Genomic DNA, 13,054 nt, shown 5'->3' on the forward strand with positions numbered 1-13,054 from the left:
GCATTTGATAATGTTCTTCTTCTTCTTAATTTCTGCTTGCTTCTGCTTCTAAGAGATTGTATTTTTTCTTGGTCTCATTCAGTGACTTAATTCTCTCTTTTATCCCTTACTGCTGTATTTTTAAATCTCCATTTCCTTGAAGAAAGTATCTTATAGCTTCAACTACTGAATAACTTAGTGTGGGAGCACATTAAAAATTGCAAAATACTACATAACACAATAATTTCTGTGTTGGTAACTTTCAAATCCATTTTTCTCCCTAACTGTCCAATGAAGGTACACTTCCTAGTTTCCTCCTAGCAACAAGGGTTTCTACTTTGGTGACCAATTATCATTAACACTCTTACCAGCAGTCTTTCCAATTCACCAGTTTTCTATTAGCATACTTTCCTTTTCCTGGGCTCAAAACCCTGAAATCATCTTTGACTATTTTTTCTCTTCTTCCCTGACATTTCATCTGTCTCTTAGACATCTCCAATAAATACTCTTTCCCAGGTTACTTTCTTTAATGCCTCAGTTATGGCCACTGGCTTCTGGTTGGTTTTCCTACCTTTGGTATCATTTCTCTCCAGCACATTCTTTCTTTCTTAAAGATTCTCTATTGCTATCAAACCTACCACACAAAGTTCTTGAAAACCTAGTATCACTCCACTTATCTCGTTTAATTGCTACCGTTCTTTATCACAAAAGTCTCCCTTTGATTGCAGAAGGAAATGGCAAGCCACTCCAGTATTCTTGCCTAGGAAATACCATGGACAGAGGGACCCTGGCAGGCTGAAGTCCATGGGATTTACAAAAGAGCCAGACACGACTTAGCAACTAAACACCACAACTCATTTTGATGAGGACTTCCTTCTTCTAATTTCTTTTTAAATACCTTGCACCAATTCTTATCTACTTGTTGCTTTTTGTTTACTTACTCCCCCTAATAGGAATGTCCTTCTTTGACTTTCTTCTTCCCTAGTTTATTCAATGAACATTTACTAAGCACTCAGTATGCTGCAGAGACCCTTGAGAAACAGAAATAGAACAGAGTCCCAGCTTCAAGAACGAGCTTCACTATGTCAGTCACATCGTATCGAGCTTCAAAGTGCAGCTCCAAGTCCTAAGTGTTCTAAGAAGACACACTTGGTCGTGCCAACCTGCAATAACCTCTTCCCTTTAGGTTTATGGCCTGTACCATGTAATTCTCTAAATCACAGATCCCAGTCTCTTCTCTAAGCACCGAATTTAGACTATATGCTAAGACAGTTATACTTCTCACATGTTGCTTGATGTTGTATGTATAGATTTTATCTTCTGACTAGGCTATATACTTTTTATTAGAAGGGAACAGGCTTTATATCTTATTATTTCAAAGCAGGTACCTTGGTTAGTACAGAGAGGAATCAAACCCAACTGACTGAGGGAGAAAATACTAACTACTTGAAAAAATAAGGTATTATCTTTTAACTTTCACATTGATAGATTGCTTTACAAAATTTACCTGGTTCTGTGACTCAATCAACTCATTAAACCTATGTAAACATGCTGTATTATTTACATGCTTAGCTGAAACCCTTTGCCATAATCAGAAAACCTATGCAATGTAGTACAGTTCCTGGTTTTCACACATGACCGTGCTCACCTTATCTGATTTAATCTTTAAAGCATTTATATAATAAAACTACAGGGGCTTCCCTGGTGGTCCAGTGATTAAGAATCTGCCTTGCAATGCAAGGGACACCAGTTTAACCCCTGGTTCAGGAAGATGCTACATGCAGCAGGAGCAACTAAGCCCATGAAGCCCGCACACCTCAAGAAAGAGCAGCCCCCACTCACTGCAAGTAGAGAAAAGCCTGCGTGCAGCAACAAAGACCCACCACAACCAAAAATAAACATAAATAGATCTTTTAAAAAAATACATAAAACTACAATTTGTAATACATAAATTTGTTTCACTTTATTATGAAGAATAATAAGCAATAAGCTGATGTTCTAAATAATTTATAAACATTTATATTTACCTTCAAATACTGCTAACAACATGTCAGGATTAGTCTTTACATCTTGAACTGCTTGCCACGGCATTACAAATGGTTCTATGTTAACAATTCTTGAAGGATTGGCATTAGATGGATCATAAAATTTTGAAGGGAGAATGTTGAATTCAATAAGATGTATGTAGGCCAGCCATGCCAAACATCGATCACTTGTTTTAAGGTATTCAGCTACTATTCCATCATTAGCCAATTTCAATGCATTCTAGGTAAAATGGAAAAATAATCTGAAGATATTTTTTAAAATATTCCTAATAAGATTCAACTACAAAGGCAAAGAAGATTAGAAGTGTTTTATTTCTTTGGCATGATTCTTAAACAGCTAAGTCCAACTTCTGATAGTCACCAATTTTTTAAATGAAAAAACTCTTTAGAGAGATCAGTAACAGATTAACATAATTTTCACTATACTAAGGTTTATGACATAATTAATGAAAAGGTTAAATTTATTTGTATATTTAAAGTGTCTTAATATTCAAAATCTAGTCAGAATAAAAATGACAAACAAAAAACCCCACCACACCCATATAGAAGATTTTCACTATGGACTAATCCCCTTAATGATGTGAATCCCTGGAATATTGAAGTTTATTCTGGTGGATACTCAACAAGTATTCTTTTCATTTAAATCTCATAAATATTCTAAAGAGTGTTCTAAAGATTTTTATCCCTACTAAATAAGCAAAGGAGGAAACAGTCACAAACTTGCCCAAATTCACACAACTTACTAAAAAGTGGCAAAGATTCAAATCTAAAGCCTCATCATTAAACAATGCTAGCTCTACTGTTTTAAACCTTTAAAAAATTCTCTACAGAATGTCATTAAATGCTGTAATAAATGCTTACCTGTAAAATTGCAAGTGCACTCTGGCATCTTCCAGTAAATATGTGCAGCTGAACTCTAAACAAAAGAGCCTCTAAAAGTTGAAAGGACAGAGTATCTGATGCTTCCTTCTTGGCTGCTCCCATGAGAAATTCCACCATTCTCTCACATACGTAATCTTTTTCTTCAAAGGTGCTTTCCAGGTGCAGAAACTGTCCAAACGGATTTCAGATGATTACTCCTGCTTCACAAGAATAATCTAATACTACAGATTTTTCACATTTTACTAAGAAATTGTAATATATTAAAAATTCAATTTCTGCAAAAAGGATAATTACAAATCTGTATAAACCCATCTCCCAGTACTAGTGGATACTGGGATCAGGTAACAACTGAAACAAGAGGGATACTGTTGGAATTATCACTGAAGCCATTTCACCTTTGACTGAATCAATAGATAAATGGCAGCAAGACCACAACAGATCTTCAAAAGCTCATGTGCTTATGACCACATACAATTTGCACCACTCAGGTGTGTGACTGTATAAAAATTTCGAGAATAAAATTCATATAAGAAATATGTGACAAAATAACTGCAAGAATTAAGAAGTCCTTTAAAGACCAAACAACTTCAGGAAAAACATTACACACTATAACTTGAGTTGATCAACAGCGTTAATTTTGATATAAAGCTTCAGGTTAAAAATCAAGCATTTTCACTGTCTTAATCTATTCAGTGAGTTAGGAGAATAAGAAAGCGTTATGTTCATTCATTAAGGGATATCATGTTATCCAAATCTATCTGTTCCAAATTTCAGTTAGCAAGTAAATGATAGATCTGACAGCCACAGGGTTTATATGAAAGTTTATCTGAATCTAATAATTCCTGAGTTCAGCCAGTAAAACTTAACATACCAATGAATATTTAGAAGTGGATTAATTATAATTTTAAGCATAGGTAGGCAACATCCCATTTTCTCAGAGAATGAGGAAAAACTTTTTCATCAAATCTTTTTAATTTGGCAAGGTTCAATATTAGTATGATTTACAGATTATTTTCATAAGTAATGAGAACATAATAAAAAGACCAAAATGTTTTCTGGCCTTCATGAATATGTTAAAAAAAAAAAACTAAAGTTTTTAAAAATTATTTTCAGGTACTTAGCAAAAATTCACTTAATGTGCCCAAAATAAAATTGCTTTATGAATAGGTAAGTATGAAATGCTTTAAAATGTTTATCTTTTTTCATTACCAATAAAGTAAACAACAACAAAAAAACACCTCTTCACTAAATACTGTCTTCTTTTTTAGTTTAACTTAATCTGGACCCAGAGAAGTGGTTTTAAGGTTACTGGACAGTGAAAGTAAGCTTATTATTATATCTGTATGCAGACAAAACATATAATCTATGAAGTTACACATCAATATTTAAGATGGCCTGAAGAATTATTTGATAATGCACACACACACACAACTTTATTGTTTCTACTCACAGTCCAAAAGCTTTGATAATCAGGAGCATATTCAACAGCTGTTTCACACATTTCCTGCACCTCCTCCTTGGTTCCTCTTTTTGAGAACAATCTGAGATAATGACACCAAATTTCTGGATTGTCTTTGTTGTTTTCCAAAGCTCGAGCCAGAACATTTAAAGCAGAATCCAAGGACTCTGAACACAGCCTACGTATTTGAAAGAAAAAGCAGGAGCATTTTTTTGAATGCTTGAAAATACTTTAAAAAAAATCAGTCTAGTCTAATAAGTCAACTTTTAAATTCCATTTTCTTTTAGAACCTACCAAGAAGCTAGAATCCCCTATGATAAAGAGAAGTAGATTAAAATTTTATATCACATTTGTCCAAAAAATGTCCTAATTTTCCCATAAAGCCAACAATTCCTTTTTAAGTGCATGTTCAATGTGCATTTACCAGATAAAAATATGGTGTTGTAAAACTACTAGATCATCAACTTCAAATGTGCTTTCTGTCCATACTCAGCAATATCTCATGATTTACAGTGGTTCTCAAGGCCAGCTACTACCAGCAAAAAGTAATCAAGGCTTTCAATGTAAGTTGAAAGTTCTTTTCAACAGTCAAGGGTTTGCTGTCTCTTGGAGAAGAAAATTGTCTCTCATGATCCTATTCATAAAATAATGTACAGTTTTTGGGTCTTCATTCAGTAAATAAGTCAGAAAACAAAACATTTTTAACTCATCCCATTAACATGAAAATGACACACAGAGCAAGTTAAAAAGCACCATATTCAGGCATGTGTGATGTACTAGCACTTTGTAGTGCTACCTTAAAAAAGTTTTTATACCAAGTTTTTAGATAAAGCCGCCTTTAAAATCTAGGGCTTCCCTGGTAGCTCAGAGGTTAAAGCATCTGCCTGCAATGCAGGAGACCTGGGTTCGATCCCTGGGTCGGGAAGATCCCCTGGAGAAGGAAATGGCAACCCACTCCAGTATTCTTGCCTGGAGAATCCCATGGACATAGCAGCCTGGTGGGCTATAATCCACAGTGTTGCAAAGAGTCGGAAAAATAAACCTATTATAATTCCAAAATTATAGCAATAAATATTACTCCTGGTCATAAAAGATTATTTCTGCAAACCTATCAATAAGTAGGAGTCAGAAACATAATTATGTAATAGGAGTTGTCACTTTTGAAATAAATTAATATTTATCTTATGTGAATATACATAATGTAACACTAACAGAGAAAAGTCAGTCCACCAGAATTTAGACGTTCTCAGACAACCTTTAAATCTCTAAATGATAATTAACATGAAATTTAACCTGTTACACTGTGACTTTATCAAAATTTTATTAAGAGACCATGACTACCTGACTTATTAAAAAATGCAATGATTAATTCTTGGACCGCTCAGAATTTACTGTTTTAACTGATACTACTTTGAAGTAGCCTACTTAAGTTAAAGATTGTAGCTAAATTATTACCCACACACTGAGCCATGCACATAACTCAAGATGTAATCTTAAACTTTTTCTAACAGCTTTTAAACAATTAAGTACTTTTCGCTTTGTCAAAAAACAAAGGCTCCATTGATACTAGGAGGGAAACCTGATTACCAGAGATGAAATAAACCTCAAACATAAAAATATAAAAGTGCAACAGCTTACACAAAGATTAAAAGGAGACCTACCCCTCATTTTGGTTCAAGTACTTGTATGCAAGCTTGAGCCAAAGTTGTACATGAGAAGGATTTTCAAGCACACTTGCTTCTAAATTAGCAATGTCATCAGTCTCATTTGTAAAGTATCTGACATCATCCGGAGTGACAACTGTATCCAGAGCTGGAACATTTATTCGGTTCTCTGGCTGGAAGGCTATAAGGAAAAGTAAGTTAGCCTCACAATTTGTCTAATCCACAGACCTAAGGAAAAAAACTAGCTTCATCTCTCAAATAATTTTATCAATAAAAATCTAAAGCTTATAGCTCTAAACCAAATCAGTCATATAGATTATTGTCCAAATCAGGACACTTCTAAGAGTAAAAAGGGGTGTTAGTATAAAAATAACACCAGGACAACAGATACAAAGTAGGACTCTTCTGGGCAAATAAGAAGTATGACCTCCCTACTCTAAGGGTAAATGATACCAACTGATAATTCACATTCATTAAGTTTTAAGAGAAAATTATAATTTATGAAGATGATATATTCCACTACATTTAAATTAGAGGAAAAAGTGTTAATGTAAGTAAGTACATAAGAACACATCTTCTAATCTACAAATAGTACATAATTATGAAAATCTGAGATTGTAATGTAAGATGTGCTTGACAGTAAAGCACTCATTCATACATTACTTTGTTCACTCATTTAATTAATTCATTCTGTGAGCCTACTGCATGTCAGAAAACACAGACTTAAAGATTAAACAAAACAGAATGCCTGTTCTCAAGAAGGACACAGGCCAGGCAGTAGTTCTCAAACGGGAGCAGTCTCCCCACTCAAGTAGGTTTAGCAATATTTAAAGCCTTCACATTTACCAAAGGGTGATCCTTGCATTTACTGAACATGGGTCATGGAACAACATTCCTGCAATATAAGGGGTAGTCTTGCATAAGGAAGAACTATTTGCCTTAAACACCAAGCAGCATCACTGATTTTTAAAAATGAAAAATTTTAAAAGGCTAGTAAATTATACCAAGGGGTTTCCCAGGTGGAGCTAGTGGTAAAGAACCTGCCTGCCAACTCAGGAGATGCAGGAAACACAGGTTCAATCCCTGTGTCAGAAAGATCCCCTGGAGGAGGAAATGGCATCCCACTCCAGTATTCTTGCCTGGAGAATTCCATGGACAGAAGAGCCTGGCAGGCTATAATCCATGGGGTCGCAAAGAGCCAGACACAACTGAACAATTGAGCGTGCATCCACAGATTATATCAAAAGATTAGCAAAGTTTTAGACAAAGAAATGACACCACCATTTAATGATTCTGGATCTTAAATTACTTCTTACCATACTTAATTGGTCCTGTAGACTGTTCCTCATCACTACTGAAATTGTTCTCTGAAATAGGTTTTCTCCAAAACTTTGGCTTCCACTTTCTTTTATCTTTGTAGGTTGTAAATGGAGGTGCTAAAGTAGATAGGAGAAGACTATTATTTAACAGAACTAGTCTTTTACAGTTCTGAAAGATAACCAGTGTTCAAAAAGAGCTAAATTTATTCTATCATGTTACTCAGAAACGATAAATATATTTTTTATATAATGCCAAAAACTTGTTCTCATAAACTATAAGGTCCTTTCGTGTGAGAGAAAGATACATATACTTACTATGGCCTTTACTTTCATTGATATTGCTCACAAGGAGAACAGCCATCTGGTCCATTGACATTCGATCTTTGTTTACTCCAAAAAGTTTCTCAACATATTTTTCTGAAATTAGAGCAATGTTATCTTCATAAAAAGTATAAAAAACACAGATTACAGAGACGAGGCTAATTAAAGAGTATGAAGAAAAGAACAGTTTAAAAATTAAAGGTACTAGTCAAAAACATCTATGGCTTCTAAAGGGCAAGGCCTACATTATCTCAACTAAAACAGCAAACCCTACCATATCACGCACCCCAATTTGGGTTGAAAAAAAAGTAAACAACCTAAACAAGTGAAAATTAAGGTCCTTAATTAGGAATGATTAAACAGATTGTTTTGTTACAATCACTAAGAATTGTGATTATACTGAATTTAACGAATATCAATTTCCTTACTTCCAAAAGACTTGTAGTTTAAGGTTTAATATTTGGCAGTAAATCTGGGGAAAAGCTTAACAACATTTACACACAATGTCTGGCAGTAATCTACACTTTCTACAATGTCAAACTGCATAAAGTTCTTTTTTACTTCATTGTAGAATTTACCTACAGTCATCTCAACTTCCAATCCCCTCTATTTCTAAAAGGAATAGAGTCTTTTTAAATCATCAGTAGAAGTTCTGCAGCCATGTTAGCACACTCTTTTTAAACTGAAACAGTCAGATGAGCTCCGTGAAGAGTTTCCTACAATGATGGAAATGGGCCACATCTGCACTGTCTTACTGGTAAGCTACTGACCACGACTGAGCTCAAGAGTGGCTGCTAAGCACTTGAAATGTGGTCAGTGACTGAGGAAGTGAATTTGTATTTTAGTAACTACTGTATTGGACAGAGCAGACCTAGATAAGGTGTCACAGATAACTGTACTGAATTTTTATAGCTATTTAAAGATACCAACAACTGAGTATAAAACGTTTAAATTGCCTAAATTCAATTTTCACTTGGGAAACAAGAGGTCTTTAAAACCTGCTGCAGCAGCAATTTCTTCATCAGTGCTTCCTTCTGAACAACCAATCAAAGACAGATTATATGACAGAACATCCTGGAATAGCTGTTTTCGGCTAAGTGTATAGTCTTGTGTATGCTGCCTAAAATAACAACACAGAAAAGATAATCATGTATATATCAAAGCTAAATGACCAAGACTAGCTTTTAAATTATAAAACATTCACAAATATAAACTACTCACCACTGACAATCATCATCATTACATGTTCCTGTTAAATCAAAACGGCAGAAACACTGATCCGGTTCGATCATGTTACTGTATGATACTGAGCTTAGGGGAAGTTTTTCCTTGGTTCGATAGTATGGACTAAATCTAAAAAGAGAGGCACATTACGATGCTCCATAAACAATCCTCAGAAAATTTTAAATTTTTTCATTTTTTTTCTTTCTCAAAGTGTCGATACTTTGAGTTTACTATGTATTTAATTACTTAGTAGTAAAATTAACTCTAGAAAACAACTAGAATATCAAGTCACAAGGACAAACTACTTCTACACTCAGGACATAAAATACCTGAAATAGAAAACAAAGAACAAAAATATCCTAGTGTTTTCAAAGTAGTGTTTTCTTACCACATAATAAAATACTATATAACATTGGCATTTCTTCTACATATTACCAGCCACCCAGAAAACCAAAGAAAAAGTCTATACTACCTGGTAGGTGCTTTGTGATTTTATGATTAAATCATACCAATTTAACAGTTTCACAGATTCTAATAAAACCATACCAATTTAACAGTTACACAGCTTCTAAAGAGTCTCAAAAAAAACTAAACCTGCCAAAGTTAATCATCTGAAAATGTCAAATCAATTTTATGAAAGCTAGCTAATGTATTCCTTAAAGAAACAGTAAAATTAAAAAGCAATATTAAAAATTCACATAAGAATGTTAACTTTTCCTAAAATCCTTAACAGATAGTAATTCAAAATTCTCCACAATTCCATCAGTAGCCAGAAATTAGAATTTGACAAGAATTAATAAACCCAAGTGTGAGTTAACTCTTAGCTCCTGTTAGGTTCAAGTCCTACAACAAAGCACTTAAATCTTTTTATCTCCTAAAATGACGAGCTCATTTTTTCAGTGATTCAACTTTTTTCACTGCCATCAAACATTAAAGATTAAGATATTATTAAGAACAAGGAGCAATCCTGAAACTCAAGCTTACTGAATCTTTCTTCTATACCTGTAAGATTTAAAAACTAGAAGGGGACTATGGTAGGGTCTGAACGGACATGGCTTCACTTCTGTTGTTTTACTCTGTGCTGTCACAAAATCCACATCCACAGAAATCTCCTGCAAAAGAAAATAGCAATTTCAAAAGGCAAATAAGGCTAGGGTGAATTCTAGATTTCATAAAGAATATGAAATGTTCAGTTACCTGACCATGCAAAACCGTGTCTGAAATGCCTGTGGTGGTTTTTAAAATCAGTTGTTTTAAGCTGTCAGCTTTTGAATATAATTTCTGCAATTCACCAATTTTTAACCCTAGAAAAAGTTCTGGTTTTTCTACTGTATTCTTAGTAGGTTTGTTTATACATTCTTTGTTAGGTGTATCAGTGTGCTTAAGGTTAGGTTTAGTAAAAGAATTGGATTCTAAGAAAGATCTTCTTCTTTCTCTGTTTGAACCAGACAGAATCTCATCATCAACATCATTTTCTTCAGTGTCCAGACTTAATTTATCTTGAGTCAGATCATGAAGTGAGGGTTGAGGTAAAGAAAATTCAGGTTCTTCTTCCACAAGTGGAGCAATATTTTGTTGTTCCTTTGCTTTTAGGGCCCTGGCTTCTTTCAGTTTCTGAATTTTCAGGGCATATTCATATTCTAGCTTTTGTAACCGTCTTTTTTCCATAGCAATTAGTTCTGCTGAATGCCTTCTTGGACTTGATATTGGAGAATTGTCCAGTCTCATCATTTTGTTTGGCTGAGGGGAAAATGAAATCAATATTTTATATTGCTATGATTTTATAAACAATTTTTGTTAGGATAATTGTGCTATCCCAACAATGCCAATATTATAAAACTAAGTCAATAACAAGAATAAAAGTTTAACAAAAGCCTCCAACAGATTTGCTTAATTTGTGATATATAAAAAACAAAAAAATTAAAAATAAGCTTCCAAAAGTGTGGATGTCATTTAAAAACAAAGCTTTAATCTTATTCTCTTTGAACATGCAGGGAAAAACCTTCAATTTTTCATGCATCTCTTATCCCCAAAAGAATTATTAAAACCTTCTCCTTTTCAAACATAAAATATTTCTACCAACAACTTACTCCAAGGCGATCTTGTTCCAGTTTACGTTTTCCTATTTCTTTACTAGCCACTGCCTTTGCCCGAGCAAGTTCTTCTCCATACTTCAGAGTCAAAGCTTTCTTAATTGCAACACGTTGTTGTACCCTGTGAATCTGAAATAAAGGGTAAGTCTGAAAATGTAAATCTTAGGAGAGGCAATACCTTCTTAGACATAATAACTTTAGGGTATTCAACTGAAAATTAAAAATGTGCTAACATTATGCCTCAATGAAGAACAATATATAGGTTATATATTTTGATGGCTTTGGGGGTTTTATTAAAAATTTGGCCCATAAGAATGTATAGTAAACATGAGACTACAATATTTGAATTAAAAAAGAACACTACCTGTTCCTGAAGCTTCTTCAAAAACATTCTGTTGACACTGAGAATTTTCTCTGTTGCCTGAAGCTGCTCTGTAAGTTTTGTAATTTTTGTTTCAGCATTTCGAACAGATTCTTTCTTCTTAGCTTCTTGCTGTACTAGATTCTTCAAAACAGATTCATCTTTCATCAAGAGAATCCTAATTGGGAAATAACAAAATTATTAATGTTTTTCTAAACTAGTAGTGGACTAACATCATCAGAATAAAAAACTTACAAAGTAATAGCTCATTTTTAAAATTATGTTCATGATGCAGAGAGGTAAATATTTAAAAGGGTAAATATTTTCATATTCCTCAATCACATAAGTATTCAGATACACACTGCTAAATTTTATGAAAGCAACTAAGGGTTAATCTTTTCCTGGCTCCACCATTTGGTTTGTGGGATCTTAGTTCCACATCCACAGCAGGTATTGAACCTGGGCCCTCTGGAATGAAAGCACAGAGTTCTAACCACTGGACAACCAGGAAGTTTACAAGTCTGAGTAATGTGAATTATAGCTGAAAAGCTATCAACAGTAATTTCAACTTAGCCCTAAATAACTCCTAAAAAACCAGGACTTAAAGACATAAAATCCTTATGTTGGTTTCATTTATAATGTTCATTTATAATGTTTATTAAACACACAAATAAACATCTAATAAACATAAACAAGCACATTTAATTAACTTACAACTATGAACTTAAGAAGTATAAATCAGGACAGAAAGACAAACTTATGGATAGAGATTTCCATCTTTTCAACTATTGAATATTATGGCTAAAAAAAAAAAAAAAAGCATCTTTCCCAGAAAGATACTATATTTCAAACAGTCACAACAACTGAATGAATCATAAAGACAGAGGATATGTGATAAATATGTGATAAAGAGGATGGGGACTAGAAAGACAATTTTAAAAAATCTTTTCATTTGTTATGAAAGTTATTAAAGAAACAGAAGCTAAATAAATTTATTTTAATTTCCTTTAAAATATACATACCATACCATTTCCTTAGAGATTTATGGTCACCACCGTATTTCATCTATAAACCTTAATACATCTTAGTGTTACTGCATATGATATTCTGGATATGTCTTAAGGTTATTGCATATCATAGTTTTTATAATAACACAATATTTGATCATGTGTCTTACTGAACACACTAAGTAATGACTTATTCCAAACAATTAAGTCTACCTTTAACAATAAAAATATGCTTCCAATAAAGGTATTTCTAAAAACGTGCCAGAGGTTTTAAAGAAAATTCCAAAACAAAGAGCTTCATTTTAGCAATGAATAGGCCATTTTGAAGTCTTGGTATTTTTGTTTAAATATTAATACTATTATTTTATGTACTGTAAATGGACAATTCCACAAAATTATAGCCTCTCTAGGTCTACCATGTATGAAAGGATTAGTAATCATAGAGTGTACTTACTATTAACACACAGCACAAAAATACATCCTTCTAATATAGAACATTTTGATACATGCAGTACAACCAGATAATGAGACTCACCTATGTTTTTTAAGCTTTGCTTCTGCATCTGTAACCTGCTTAGTAACCAGTGCTATCCTGCCAATTCCGTCAATTTCTACATCAGAGTTTGCTGGGGATGATGAGCTTGTCTTCAGCTGATCTGATTTGATCAAACGCTGTTTCTCACGACTAAAATAATCAATA

General features: G+C 33.5%; 1 protein-coding gene across 2 annotated transcripts in view; it reads right to left on the reverse strand.

The window, feature by feature from the left end:
• Positions 1-13,054, reverse strand: part of ZFC3H1 (zinc finger C3H1-type containing) — a 50,537-nt gene that overhangs the window by 11,834 nt on the left and 25,649 nt on the right. For both annotated transcript variants that reach the window (XM_020897480.2, XM_020897479.2), the window contains exons 12-24: positions 12,890-13,039; positions 11,351-11,525; positions 10,984-11,115; positions 10,091-10,633; positions 9,896-10,005; positions 8,891-9,022; positions 8,668-8,789; positions 7,664-7,765; positions 7,346-7,465; positions 6,027-6,210; positions 4,357-4,543; positions 2,886-3,074; positions 2,007-2,244 (exon numbers count right to left, since the gene is read on the reverse strand). In XM_020897480.2, coding sequence (XP_020753139.2) covers positions 2,007-2,244; positions 2,886-3,074; positions 4,357-4,543; positions 6,027-6,210; positions 7,346-7,465; positions 7,664-7,765; positions 8,668-8,789; positions 8,891-9,022; positions 9,896-10,005; positions 10,091-10,633; positions 10,984-11,115; positions 11,351-11,525; positions 12,890-13,039 — 2,384 coding nt within the window. The remainder of the gene's footprint in view (positions 1-2,006; positions 2,245-2,885; positions 3,075-4,356; positions 4,544-6,026; positions 6,211-7,345; positions 7,466-7,663; positions 7,766-8,667; positions 8,790-8,890; positions 9,023-9,895; positions 10,006-10,090; positions 10,634-10,983; positions 11,116-11,350; positions 11,526-12,889; positions 13,040-13,054) is intronic.

Source organism: Odocoileus virginianus, chromosome 24 (genome assembly GCF_023699985.2).
Source record: "Odocoileus virginianus isolate 20LAN1187 ecotype Illinois chromosome 24, Ovbor_1.2, whole genome shotgun sequence".
Lineage (NCBI taxonomy): Eukaryota > Metazoa > Chordata > Mammalia > Artiodactyla > Cervidae > Odocoileus > Odocoileus virginianus.